Raw genomic sequence first — 15,665 nt, forward strand, 5'->3', positions numbered from 1 at the left:
TATTTACCTGACATATAAGTAGAAAATAAATGTATTGGAAATTAAAGAACTTTCTATTAAATATAAGTGAGAATAAAATAAATATATCAGTAATATTTTGAATGATGAGTGTTTGACTTCAAGAGAAGTGAAATGATATGAATTAACAGAAGCGTAACAGCGAAATGAAAAGTAATTTGAGTGATTGTTTGTAACCAATATACTAAAATTTTCTCTGGTTTCTATTTGACTGAAGCCATTTTAATTTGATTATAGAAAACATTTTGTAAAAAAAAACATTCCACCAAAATGGTATCAATATATTTATCTTTTATTCTTTGGATTATCCTCTTTCTCAATATGCACAATGTAGTAAAAAAATTTATTATTTTATTCTGTTCTTTTAGATGCAATTTATGCTGTTGTTTAGTCGGCAAGGGAAGTTGCGTTTGCAGAAATGGTATGTTGCACATCCAGATAAACTCAAGAAGAAAATAACGAGAGAACTTGTCACAACAATTTTATCAAGAAAACCGAAAATGTGTTCGTTTCTGGAATGGAAAGACTTAAAAGTAGTTTACAAGAGGTATTTTGATTTATTTTATTGCTATCTACAAAGATTTTTATCGTATTGGTGTCATGCATTTGTAGATATTAATGATTGGTAAAAGTTATACCAAAAAATTTATACCAAGTAAATATTATGATTTATTATTAATAATTAAACTCATTTATAATTTTTTAAAAATTATAACAATATTAACAAAAAGAATTAATCCTGAATCCACGAGTAAATGGCTCCTTGCATAATTCCAAAGTAATTGTTAGAATTTTCCTTGATATGAGTATTACCTTCCAAATTTGCTCTTGTTCATAAACACCTCTATGGTTATATAATGAGTTTTATTTCCCATTTCTGTACATGTTCCTTGTACTTTTAATGTTTTATGAAATTATGGGTTGAAAAATGTTATTTTGCTCGTGGATTCTGGATTAATTCTTTTTGTTTAACATTGTTGGAATTTTTAAAAAATTATAAATGAATTTAATTATTAATAATAAATCATAATATTTACTTAGTGTAAATCATTAATCCGAATGTATCTGGTAGTGATTTTTTTTCATTTGATTCTTCATTTTTTTTCAGCAATGTAATTATTAACTAAATTTAGTTCAGATTTTTTTTTTTTAAATATTTGTCAACTATTTTTTAAACTATTGAAATTTAGATGGTTTAATTTTATGCATATTATAAAGTATCACGAACTTCAAAGGAATTGATTGCATTTCAAATGTAGAAATACTTTACTGCAACTCAATAAAAGAAATTATTTATGAATTTCTTTAGAGGTAGCTGCAGTAAGAAATTAAAGTATTATGGAAATAATGTATTCTTGTTTTTCTTTTTCACTTAGTACTTTTGTAAATTAAATGTGAATTTCTGTTTAAAATTGGTAATGCTTATTTTGAACTGTTGTTATCTTTATTTATTTTGCAATTAAACTGAATATATGACAATATTTTATAATATATGGGATGATTGGAAAATACTTGACAATATTTAAAGCAGTTTAGAGAGGACAAATATAAAATTATTCCCAGGACTAAGCCAATCCCAGGGAAGACCAGGTGAGGTAGAGGGTGCTGTGTAGGGCAGTTGGTACAAGTTGCTTGCTGGAAGTTGTGATTTCATATAACATGCATTGCTTCATGACTGCTGAACAGCATATATTGAGTTTTGAAAAGGGAAATAGGAGAGCTGCATAAAGGATGTACAAAGAATGTTTTTCCTATAGAGAAATACTAAATTGTCAAACGTTTGTGCAAGTACACAGGCAGCTTTGCAAAAACTGTTTCTTTAATGCCAGCAGACATGACATGGGCAGACCTTGTTGAATGAGCACTTTGTGAGTGGGCGACGGAGTTTTACATAAGTGCAGTCTTTCCAGAAACACAAGATTGGTTTTTTTGTCCATAGACTAGGTTTTAGATGGTCATTTTTCTGGGAGATTCTGTATGCCAAATGGATGCACCTATACTGTTTACAATGGACATTGATACAGGCTGATTTTTTGCTCCATGTAAATTTCTCATGAGGGTTCTTGCTACAGGCTTCTGTACACCCAAACTTTCCTTCATATATATGATTCACATATAATCCTTAAGAGGTCACTGTGCTCTTAAGTTTCACAATCACCTCATGTGTCGGGATATGACAGTCTGCATGAGACAAGACCTTATGCTTATCGGCAGAGATTTGGTGCTCTGTGTAAACAGGTATTGTGCATAAATATATAATTAAATTGTACTTCTTATCTGATATCTTGGACAGCCTGAAATATCTCATGTTTTTGCATTTTGCTTGAATTATTGTGCTTTAGTGTATTCTGAAACGTCTCCAGTTCAGCAGAATGGAGCACCACTACACTTTAGCTGCAATATCAAAAATTACTTGAACACTACTTATTAATGATAGTGAATTGGTCTAGGTGGACCTTGGACCTGTTTTCTGAGCACCATAATCATTAATCTGACCTACTAGAATTTCTTTGTGTCAGGCCACTTGAAAACCATTTTCTATGATATCCCTGTCAACCAACCTGGCAACATAAATTTCATTGCCAGATTGATTATTGCTGCTGGAGATGTGCAGGACATGGCTATTGTTTAGGCTAATGTACATCTTTCTATGCAGCAGTGATGTGAAGCTTGTATTATGGTTGCTGGTCACTCTTTCCAGTGTTTGCTGGGGCAGAGTGATTTACTAATTGGCATGTTATTTATTGCACTTGTTTGTGTCTCTTTCCTTTTACCTTTCCATATCTTTACTTGCAAAAAAAAAAAAAAAAAAAATCTTAGCTTTAAAAAAGTGATATTTGTCAATAAATTTGCTGTTCTTTCAGAATTGTATTGCTTGCAGAATTTTTATTTTTATTTTAGCTATGATATGTTTTGTATTTGATCGGGATTCTTGCAATTCTCGGATTTTCTAATATTTTCAGAAGCTATCACATTAAAATGCCAACATTTATTTAATTTCAAATTAAAATTTTAAAATAAATATCTAAAAAAAAAGGTTATGAGGTGCAAGTTTCTATTCTCAAAAGTATATATATATATACCAAATTTTGTGGCTGTACATTCTGACCTGAAGAACATCTACAAACGTATGCACACACATTCAACTTTATTGTAAATAAATATATTTTTAAAAAATTGAAGTCTTTTCATGAATAAGTATTTTTTATGTATATAAATGCCCTTTCTTATTAAATTTTCTTTATATATTAGTATTAATGGAATGTTTAAAGCAGCATTAAATTATTTAAATTATTTTTAATAGAAAAATTTAAAACATTTTCTTGATATATGTATTCGTTTCATTTTGTTTTGTTGAAGTATGGATGATGCACACACAAACAGTTTTCAGCTCATATTTTGATACTGCTGTTAAAATGTTATATATTCTCAAAAATTGTTAGTCATGATAGCAATGAAAATTTCTTATTTAGGAAAGCCAGCAATGCTGTTAATTGAATGAATATTAGTAGCATTGAATTTTTGTGATATTATATGTTATAATTAATTATCACTGAGTCTGAATAGATGTAGGCTTGTCTTATTGATTTTTTTAATTTTTGTGTGACAACAGGTATGCAAGTTTATATTTTTGCTGTGCTGTAGAACAGTGCGACAATGAGTTATTAACTTTGGAAATCATTCATCGCTATGTGGAGTTACTGGATAAATACTTTGGAAGTGTAAGTAATGGATCAATTTACAATGCAAAAAGTAAATCAGTTTTCTTTTCTTAGTTTTGAAAGTTATAGAAGCATAATATTGCCTGGATTTACATATATTTATATTTTTCAAGTTTTGTTGCTTTTGATTTTTAGTGAAGAAAGAAGTGAAGTATTTATTTGTATTTTGTATTCAGATATTTTCTAAAATTCATGTCATTAACTGTAGAACTTTTTTTTGATTCTGTTGATATTTTGGAATAATAGGAGAAACGGAAAAGATTCCATACTAAGCAGTACTTAAAAGATTATGATTATATTCCACATTCTTAAAATTATTTCAAGCTTATATTAATGTATTTAAAATAATCTATACTTATAATAAAGGTCAATGTGTGTGTGTGTGTGTGTTGGCGCTCTACAGGCCAGGTCATTTGACATAAAGCTACCAAATTTGGTACATGTATACCTTAGAGGTCGGGAATGTGCACCTGGGGTCCCTTTTTTTGAAATTTTAATTAGAAATTTAATTATTAATTAAAAACTAACTTTCCCACCAAAAAAATCTTCCATTTTCCCCACTGCCAACTTTTCCGCCAAAAAAATCTTCCAATTTCCCCACCGCCAAATGAGTAAGGCTTTAGTTTTTTTTTTCTCCCAACAGTAATAAGGCTAGGGTTAACATTTTACGGCGGATTATTTCAAACGATTCTGTTTATTTTCTTAATGTTTTATGCATTTAAAATTAAACATTGTTAATTAATCCATGTTTCAGATTCATTCTGAAGTACTTTTGAATTAAAATAACACAGAATAAAGAAAATTAAAAATGTATAATCTGCATAGCGTTACCCCAACTGGCGTAGAGAAATTCACGCATTTGCGTTTCCGTAAAAGGCGAAGAAAATTCACACATGCGCACTGTGTTCTGATTGTTGGCATGGCAACCATTATCAATGGACGATTTAAATTACTTTTAGGTTAGTTGTATGCTTTTGTAAGTAAATTGTATTTATGTTAGTTACATATTTTTTGTATATGCTTATAGTTTTAAGTACATCGTTTTTTAAGTAGTTTTTTTTAATCTGTTTTCAATGATTTAAATTATTTTTAGGTTAGTTGCATGCTTTTGTAATTAAATTGTATTTATGTTAGTTATATATTTTTTTATATATGCTTATAGTTTTAAGTACATCGTTTTTTAAGTAGTTTTTTTAAACCTGTTTTCGACCGATTATTTTAAACGATTCATTTTATTTTCTTAGTGTTTGATGCATTTAAAATGAAACATTGTTAATGAATCGATCTGTTCATGATGAATCTGAGAAAATTTTGTTGACAAATTCTTGAGATATTACATAAATTAAGAAAGATATTCTTTAGTGCCCATAAAGTTTAAACGCTCAGTGACTCTATTATCAGTAATCATATTATTTAAAAAAATGCTTTGTTTCAGTAAAAAAATATTATATTAATTGCAGATTAATCCTTTACACTTTAATTTAAAGCATAAATTCTACGAGGGGTAACAGAAAATTAGAGAGATACATATCACGTTATGACTGAAGGCCTTTATAATATTATGAATGAATTAAATGACTATCAAAATTTGAAGTTTTAGAATATTTTGCTAAAGAATTGCATAAAATATTTAATTATTAAAATTTTAACGAACATTAAGATTCGCGAACTGGCTGGTCGCCAAAGGCGGCTAGTATTTAAAAAAAGAAAGTTATAAAAATTATAGAATTATTTTGTTACTTTGTGATATCAACCAAAATCTATTTTTGCCATGAGCAAGTGATTTTTCTCCCTTTATAAGGAGATGGCTTTTCTGGAAACTTACAGTTGAGGGATGTTTTATTTTATTTTTGATCTGCTCTCTCATTCTCTGCTTTTGATAATTTATAAAGACCCTTCGTGTAGCCATGATTCAAAGTTTTATGTTTAAAATTTTGTAGCATCAAATAAAAGTTTTTGTTAGCTACAGCTCTCTTTTTGTGAAAAACAAAATATTTTTGCATTCTTTGCACTTAATAAGGAAGTCATAGTTTCATATTGATATAATCAAATCTTAAATCAAAATAACTGTTATATTGATGAAATTATTTTTTTCTTATGGTAAAAGCATTTTTTAAAAAAGGAATTTATTTTTTTTAATGCTTGAAAAATTTTATTTCCTAAGAAGTTTTATTTTTAATAGTTAATTTTTAACTTATAGGTTTGTGAACTAGATATTATATTCAATTTCGAAAAGGCTTATTTTATTCTTGATGAATTGTTGCTTGGTGGTGAAGTTCAGGAAACAAGTAAAAAGAATGTTTTGAAAGCTATAGCAGCTCAGGATTTGCTCCAAGAGGTAAATGATTTTTTTTTCTCTCTTCAAGACGTTAATGTACCTATTGCAAATCTTTGCTATTTTTTTTTCTTAGTTAACTTTTTTTTTTTTTTTGCTTCATTTCATTTGTCAACTTATGAGTTCTGCAATCGTGATTTCTAAGACTTGCAACTTTTAATAAGAAAACTAATTATCAGGTTAACACTTTGCAATTAATCTAAAATAAAATATTATAAAGTGTGCTTATATTTTTATCAAAAACTAATGACTATTTTTGTGGTTGAGAAATTTTGAAAGAGTTGAATAAAGTAGAAAAATGTATATTTTTAATCGTATGGCAACAGAATGTTTGAAGTTTTGTATATTTATTTATTTATTGAATCAAAGCATGTATTTCAAATTCTAGAAAGACTGATATTAAAAATTGGAAATTATTTAAAGGAAGGGGAAAAAATCACCATTAAAATCAATTTACCTTTAATTTTATTGCATGCATTCAAACTTCATTAACTTAAAATTCCTTTTTGAAAATTCTGCTTTCACAGATTTTGATTTCTTTTCTTTCCTTCAAAAACAATTTTAAAATTTCTTTTATCAAGATTAAATATTTCTTTAAAAATTACTCTTTCAGTTGGAATGATTTTTTTGAACATATGGAAAATATTTTGGTTTTGCTCAAAAGTTCTCTTATAACTGGAGATGTGTGAATCTTGCATATTAATATTCTTACCGATGAATTGCTTTTAAAAAAATAAATGAATTTCTAACATTTTTTTATTAACGCTTTATGAATTTCTAGTGAGTATTATTATATTTCTCAAAAAAAAACTTAAATTTGTGTAATAAAAATAATCTTATATTATCATTTTCTCAAAATAGTTTAATTTGCTACTCACTTTTGAATTAGATTTGGTTGCATATTTAAAAAGGATAACTGGATTTCACTCAATTTTTTCATTCCTTTTTATGAAATTTTCTGTTTATTATTTAGAAAAATTGCTATTCAGAATAAAGATTTTACAGAATTGCATTCAAAAGAAGCACAATTAAAATTTTAAATTTCTATAATTTAGTTTCTTTAAATGCTCAATAGTTTGCCCATTTCATCACAAATAAAATAATAATAATAAAGTTATATAGAAAATTATTGTTTTATCTATACAGTAATAGCATAGTGCTTATTTCTTGTTTTTCTTTTTTGTAATTATGTTGTGACTATGTACTCAGTCCTAAATAATTCATTTTTAATTGCATGTGTTTAATATTGTTGTAATTGCATATAATATGGTTTGATATTAATAATGAATTGCTTTCTGTCATTAATGTAGGCTTGCAATTGTTTTATTTGTGAATTATGTTCTGCTCATTCATCTGATAATTTAAGAAATGTCTTATAAATGTGATTTCTATGATTAAGTAGACTAGATTTTTCTTTGCAATTTATCATTTATTAACCAGTATGAACAGTAGTTTATCTTTTTTTTCCCTTCCCTTTTTCATTTCTCCTTTGTTTTTGGATTTCCTGATTGAAAAATGTTATTTTTAGCAATTTGTTCTTTTATATTTAAATATTCTTCTTAAGCCAGATGCTTTGATAATTGAAGATTTCAAAAAGTATAATTTTGTTGTTGTTGTTTTGTTTCAAAAGTTTATGAGCTGATAAAGAAAATCTAATTTGATTGAGTAACTAATAATTACAATATCATTTTTCATTTATTATATTAGAACTCTTGCTTATTGATTAAAATGAAGTTAAAATTTAAGTAATAAATATAATTTTAAGAAAAAATAATTTAAGATGAGAAAAGTATATTCGATGGTTCAAACCTTTATTATTACAGAGAGAAAATCTAACACATTTAATACTTTCAGTTGCCTCAGAAATTTAATGATGTTGTGATTTAATATCTTGTCCCTTCTACTTGTGGTATTTTAATAAGATTTCAAAGTTTATACCATTTAAGCTAATTTGGTTGGAAATGTCATGTTCTATATTTTTGAAATATATATAAAAATATTTTGTTTGATAATCATTTGTAATATTAATAAAGAAGGAATGAAAAATAAAACAGCAGAAATACAAAATTTTACTTAAGCTATGAAATTCAAATTTTGAACTTTCTACTGTGAAATATACGGTATAACAGTGAACTGTATATTTCAGTATGAAGTATCTGTCTTTTAACCTTAGATATATTCATTCCTATATTGTTTTAATTCCCTTTTCTCCTCTTACCCCCTCCCCTCCTCCTCCCATGCTTACTTTCATATCTTGTGCATAGCTTCGATTTGCTTGATGTAAAGATCATGATGTTTTAAAAATCTGTTAAACAAGATTACAGATAACTCATTACTTAAAATAATGTCATAGGAAATACATTAAGATAATGTTAAAATAATATGTTTTTATTTAATTGTTGGTCTTCATATTATTAACTAATTATTCTTGTTATTTTTTTCATATATTAATATGATAATGAAGTATAGTTAACAGGTTCTTTATCATGAAACTTCAAAAACAGAATTGTTTTATCAAATGGGCTGTAATTAAAATATTTAGTTTCAGTTTTGGTTAAAGTTTAAATTTTTTTTCCATATTCTGAGGGTTTTCCCTCGATTTTTCTTTTGTTAATTTTTCTTTTAAATATAATTATGATATTACAAAATTGTGTGAATCACATTTTTATTACTCGGAAAATTTCACATTGTGAGTAAAAATATTTTAATGTTCATTTCTGTTATGACAAAATAAGGTTTGTAGTTTTGATCATTAATGATTAATTATATATATATATATATATATAAAAGAAACTGTCATCCATCTATATGAATGATATATTAAATTGTTTTAAGCAAATAAAAATATTTCCTGTTTTACAGTATTGATCATCCCTAAAATATATTTTAATTAATATTTCATAATTCTTTAAAAGTTATTTTATGATTAAAAAGGTATAATTTCTTGATTTCTTTCTATTATTTTTTTACTTTATTTTGCATTTAGTTACTAAATGATTATTTTCATTTTATTCCTCTAAAAGTGTGTTTTATAATTGTCTCTTGACATATTTGCTATAGACTAATATCATAACTATGAATTGTTTTGATAATTAAATCTTAATATGAATGTTCCATGACAAAAAAAAGAATACTATTAATTTTTTTTATCAGAATAGCTTCTTTTGTAATTATTATTTTTCCCCGTAAATTATGTTCAAAATGAATTTGCTCAAATGAACTTATCTTTCTGTTTTCAAAATCTGTTAAATATCAGTCATTCATTGAATTAATTCTTTGTTAGTGAAGACATTTGTTTGGTGACATTTCATTTTTTCATCATTCCATCCGTTCTAAAATATTTTTTACATATTTTTTAAGAAATAACTTCATATTTCGACTTGTGCTACTTTGATTGTTCTTATATCAAAAATACAGCTACTAGAAACTACTTTTTTTAAAGAATATGGATACAGTTGAGATTAGGAATTGTTTTACTTCAATGAATATTGTGCTTTATGTTACAAATAGATTAGACAATAGCAATTTTTTTTCTAGTTGAGTTTTTTTTTTTTTTTTTTTTTAAATTTTGAAGCAAATTAAAATATTTATTGAAAATTTGGATTACTTTTTAATTAAAATGTGTATTAGTACTTTATAAAAATACCTGAATGTATATTTTGGTATCAATTATCAAAATGCTGATATAAAAATAAAGGTTGTGTGTAAATTGATTTCAGAGTTTTTAAGATGATTGCTATTTTATAACAAGCAATATATTTTTACCTCATTGTGAGATACATGATACAGCATATAATTAAATATTACTTGAAGGTGGAAGAATCTAAAAGTAGTTTTTATTAAAATAATTTTATTTCAAATCTAATTGTTCAACAATTTATTTTCAATATTTCTCACTCTGACAATTCATCATCTATATACCAGTGAAATATTGTTAATTTAATTTTAAAAATATGATTAACCATTTAAAACAAATGAAAAGTTTATATTGAAAAAAGCATTCATTATATGAATTATATTTTATGCTTGGCTGTTTAGTCACTTATTATTCTTGTTCATAAATATGCTATAGTGCATCTTTCGCTATTCTTTCACATAAAGCGTAATTAAATTTTCTTAAAACAGACAGTGAAGTAGCAATAAGGATATGTATGTATATTGATGTTGTTACTGTGGAGCTTGATTTATAAAAATTTATTGTCTTAACTGATGGGTAATGTCATGTAAATTATTTAAAATACAATTAATTACCAAACAGATAAATACAAAATTAAGGTTCTAATGTTATTTTATTTAGTGTTAATTATACATTTAAAAATGACAATAATGGAAACAAAATTGCAAAATTTCTTTTTAGATTTGACAATGTCAATAAAACTACATAAAATATTTCACTTGTTCTATTTAGTATAGAATGATTTATTTATATGCATACATTTTATGCAATGCATTCATTTTGCATTTATATATTTTAAAATAACATTTGTAAAAATCTTGTAAATAATTTAATGAAATCAGGACTTCTGCTTACTAATATTAAAAACATTCAGTAGTGAAGGAACCTTTAATCAAAACATTTGAAATGAGTATTTTAAAGATTGAGATTTATTTATAATTTTAAGAACTGATTGAACTGTAGTATTTTATGCTTTTAATTATGAACAACAAATCTTGATTCTAAATTTTCTGAACTTAGGTAATAATATTTAAATTTAATAAAAGTGCTGTTAAATTTAATTCCATATTAATTTAACTAAGAACTTTTGCACTTTTTTTTTCCCCTTGCTTGCTAAACTCATAAAGGATGAAGCTGTGGAAGGTGCTCTCAAGGAATTTGGATTAGTCTAATTTTCAAGACCCACTTCTGTTATGATTCTTGATGCATAGAATCATAACTCGTTTTTTTCCTGCTTAATTTATATTTATAAAATAATGTGTGCATATATTGAGTTTTTTTACAAAATGGATTATTTTACAAAATACTTAGGATTGTTATGCTTTCCAAAACTGTTTTCTTTCTTTTGTTTTATTCATCAGTGATAGCTCTTTTTTTTAAAATCCATATAAACCAATCTTTGATCTTTGAAATGCTTTTTTTTTATGCCATAATGTGCATGAAAAAATTGCAAAAGCATGCATTCCTTTAAACCACATTAAAAAGATTTAGAATAACATTTTTAGTTATATTTATTTGAAAAACAAATTGAGTTATAATATATATAAACAATTATTGTAAATGATTGGCTTCTTATCAGTGGCATAGCCAAGATATATGGTGAAAGGGTTGAAGTATTTCCATGTCCTTTCTCTTATTTCTCTTTAAAAAAATAAATAAATATACTTAATATTTTATCTCTAAGGCCTACAATTGGAAGCATCTATGCCCCTTTCCCAAAATTACTTAGCCACTGTCTCTTTTAGGAAATTAAATTTTGAAAAATGAAGATTAAGACATCTTATATTCAAGCTATTTATTTAAAAGAGGCACAAAAAAATTAACCAGTATTATAGTTAGATTAAAATTTTACGAAAAGATTTTTGCAGCATAGATACTGCATGCATTTATACTGTCCATCTAAAGCACAAATGGCAAGCTTGTATTTGAAATTGGTATAAAAATTATAATTGTTCTTCCAATTTTAATAATGTCCTTGAGCTTGATTTAATACTATGAGATTGATACTTCAAAAAAATCAGATTAAAATATAAAATTTTGATACTGATGCAAGAAAACAAATTAATTGTAGTGTATTTTAATTGAAAAATATATCAGTTGACTGAGAAATATGAATTTTTTTAAGAATGAAATTTATATTTATACGATGATAATATAAACTCACAATTTTATTTGACAAAGTGTTATTATATAAAAATTTAGTTTTTATATTAATTTAATTATTTTGCCACGTTTATAGCTTATTTTAAATTTTAATTACTTCTAAATACATTTATTAAACATCGAATCTCAATTTCTCATTCATACGCACACATTTGCATTCCATTTTATAGCAAAATGTATCAAGAATAATAATTTCTGGCACTTTGTGAAAAGGGAAACTGTAATTTGTAAATAGTCTATAATCCTGATTTTAAGTTATTTTTTCTCATGTGTAAAACTAGGCATTTAGTAACCTTTCCTTCTTCTCTGAAAGAAAAAGAAAGCCTTTTTTATTTCAATGCAATTTTAAAATATTCTATTGAATTCTAATTAATAAGTGTATGTCCAGTTATATTTGTTTATAGTTTTATTATAGGATCAAATGAAATGTTTATTCTTTAGATAATATTTCATTTAGAATGCCCTACCTTCAGATATGTGATTTTGTAAGAAAAGCTATTCTGTACTTTATTTAATTTACAATTTATTATTATTACTGCCTTCAGCATATTATGAAATATTAAATTTAGTTTATTTGGTAATCATTTTGCTATTTCCAAAGAATTATTATTGTTAGAAAATTATTTTGTTCTACAATGAGGGCATGGATAAGTGTTTTTTTAACACATTACATGTAGGTATATTTTGCTGCAGATTTAAATATGTAATGGAATGACTGAATTATATGCATTTTTACATGACCTTTGCTCTAGTGGTAGATTGCAAAAAATATAAAAGTACATTTTCTGCATGCAATGTGTTAAAATTAAAATGTATATATATGCTCTATCTGTGGTATTTATTTTATATATGTTATTTTTTTAATTATATATATTGTTTTTTTATGTTGTATGTTGATATTTTTATAAGTTTTTTTTATTTTATTTTTATCAGTTTTTGTTTTCCCCCTTTGAAATTATAATCAGCAGTAAATATGGGTCTTCAGTTAAGTTTTTAGATTATTTCTAATTGCATTATCAATATAAAACCAGTGTTTTCTCTTGTTTTATATATATTCTCTATAACTCTGGTTTCAAATTTGAATAACCTTTGACTATTTAAGTTTTTACTTTAGTGTATTGAAAAAAATTAAATTAAATAAATTAATCAATTACTAACTTTTGATAAATATATTTTTAAACTGTAAACTTAAATGCTGTAATGTGACAAAGTTTATGTCAGAATGTACATTTATTATATGTTAGAAATAGCGTGTTTTATGATCTGATGTAATTAATAATCTGCAGGCTTAAGATTATATGAGCTTTATTGACTTGAGAAAGTATGTGTCTTGTGGTGCTTTGCTATAATAAAAATGTCTGTTTTACTATGTATTTTGTCATTTAACTCCTTATTATAGTATTATAATCTATGGATGTGATTTATAAAGTGTTTTTTGGAATGTATTCTTGTATTTAAGATATGTTGTTCTAACAAATTTCAACTACAGTCATTTCACAAGTGTAAATGCTCAAAGCACAATTATTTTTTAACTTCTAACATTCTATTGGCTATCACAAATATGTTTTACATATTTTTTTATGTAATAAATTACAAAAAATGAAAGTAATCTTTTATTATAGATTATAAATAAATAAAAAATTATCTTTTAGAATATTTTAAGATATAAACTATAGGTCTAAGTTTAATTATAAAACTGAATATGTATTAATGCAATATTGTTTCATATTTAGAAATTTAATTTGATGGAATTCTTAATAAACATATTTAATAATTGAAAAACATATATTTTTCTCTAGTAGAAAAAACAGCAAACGTATTTTTTAACTAAAATTGTCAATTTTTTGGATCATGATTTCTAAACAGTTGGAATTAATATTCAACATGATTTCAAATTGTTCTTCCATTTATAAAATATAGGTGCTAGATTTAACAAAACAAATCATTAAAATAATCTTTAATTTTGTAGTGAATTTTAAGCATTTGTAGTAAAAGTTGTAATTGTATAATCAATTTCTTGTATAAACACACTTTCTATTTAGTATTAATTGTAAAATTTGATTCAAGTGCTAATAGTTTCATAGTAAAAACTAATATGCAAGAACATCAATACAATACTTTACAATATGTCACCAATATAAATTTAAAATTAATAAATTTCCTATGCAATTATATGCTTAAGGCTTGGAAATAACAAGTATCAAATTTTAAAATAATTGATTATATTTTTCGAAAAGATTTCTTTAGTTATGAATCTTGTTACCATTACAATTACTAAAAAATTTGTTATGTTTTCATATCCAAGCTATTTTATAAAAATCAAGATGTAACAAAAAATATTGAAAAGTTTAAAAAAAAACTTTTTTTTCATTCGTACTAATAAATAATTATAGCTTTTAAGTTAAAAATGCTTGACATTTGAAACTGTTTATGTTTCACATTATATAAAAGTAACTTATCCTTCTTTAAATTGTCTTCCATTTGTAATCAAATTTCTTGCACTCAGACAAAAATGAAACTGCATATTTAAGGGATTAGCAATTGTACTTTTTAAAATATGTGTACTAAAATTGTTTGTTGGTGTATACGTCACTTTCACCTGGTTTCAGGTATATATATATATATATATATATATATATATATATATATAGTTGTATAAAATATAATTTTAATTAAAAGCAGTTACCTTTCTTGAACCTGAATTAAAATTTACTGTATCATTCATTCCTTTTGCAATGTTCAGATGTATCATTTCTGTGCTTCATTTGTTCCAATTTCTGTGTAGATTTACTTCATGAATTTGGAGAAATTGCAATAAATTATAACAATCAAATATTATTGCTACAATCTGTCCTACTACTTATATTTATCTCTTTGAAATATATTTTAAAGATGTTTTTCTCTATGTATGAACTAGTCAATGTGTTTATGAATAAAATTTTTTCATATATTTCTGGAGTAATTTTTTTTGTAAAAAATGTAAAATTTGAAATTATTTATAATTTAATGATCAGAATACATCTTTTTATCATTTAAACATGCTAATTTCAATGGTTAATTTACAATTATGCAGGAGGAGACACCCCAAGGATTTTTTGAAGATCATGGTCTGGGTTAAGTTTACAAAGCATGTGGTCTTATCAACCAGTTGAAACAGTTTACTTAGCAAGAAAACCATAAAGGAGTGACAAGATTAGAAAAAAATATTGTAAGAAACACTGTTATGTGTTCTCTAGGTATGTCATGCAACACTGTCTGCTTACAAATAACTTATTGATTTCAAATTTCTATATTTATCTACTGTCAAAAAATGCTGACTTGAACCTGTTAAATATCTTTGCAGAGACCATATAAAGTGTTAAGGAAATATTATTGTAAAAATTTGTTAAAACATATTTTAATAAAATTTGTTAAATGATTTGTATGCATTTCATGTAAATACTACTAGAGAACACATCACTTTCAGTAACTTTCTCCATAATCAAATTATTATTTAACTTTCAAATACAGTGTATACCAACTTCCAGCTTCTTTCCTTTGCTACTTTTTAACGCTTTTGGTATAGTATTAATGTATTTTGTATACAATTGAAAATCTTTGATGATTTTTGAAGATCATGCAGAACATTTCTTTACTTGTATCAAATTTGAATCATTATTTTCAGACAGATTTTGTAATCTAAGATGTCTGATTAAGTACTTAAAAGAGTAAGATAGTAAATAACAATTTCTTAGTATTTTCATTAGAAATT

The 15,665-nt window shown here is 25.0% G+C and overlaps 1 protein-coding gene across 2 annotated transcripts; it reads left to right on the forward strand.

Annotated features, from left to right (window-relative positions):
* The first annotated feature begins 143 nt into the window (after positions 1–143).
* LOC129979210 (AP-1 complex subunit sigma-2-like) lies at positions 144–15,332 on the forward strand. 2 transcript variants are annotated; one of them, XM_056090696.1, is made up of 5 exons: positions 144–291; positions 387–565; positions 3,632–3,740; positions 5,941–6,078; positions 14,988–15,332. In XM_056090696.1, the coding sequence occupies exons 1-5, from the start codon at positions 289–291 to the stop codon at positions 15,030–15,032; spliced, it is 474 nt and encodes a 157-aa protein (XP_055946671.1). In that variant the 5' UTR covers positions 144–288; the 3' UTR covers positions 15,033–15,332. The 2 variants fall into 2 exon arrangements, with proteins under 2 accessions (XP_055946671.1, XP_055946672.1); XM_056090697.1 differs by lacking the exon at positions 14,988–15,332 and adding an exon at positions 10,879–11,033.
* Positions 15,333–15,665: the final 333 nt, after the last annotated feature.

Source organism: Argiope bruennichi, chromosome 1, assembly GCF_947563725.1.
Source record: "Argiope bruennichi chromosome 1, qqArgBrue1.1, whole genome shotgun sequence".
Taxonomy (NCBI): domain Eukaryota; kingdom Metazoa; phylum Arthropoda; class Arachnida; order Araneae; family Araneidae; genus Argiope; species Argiope bruennichi.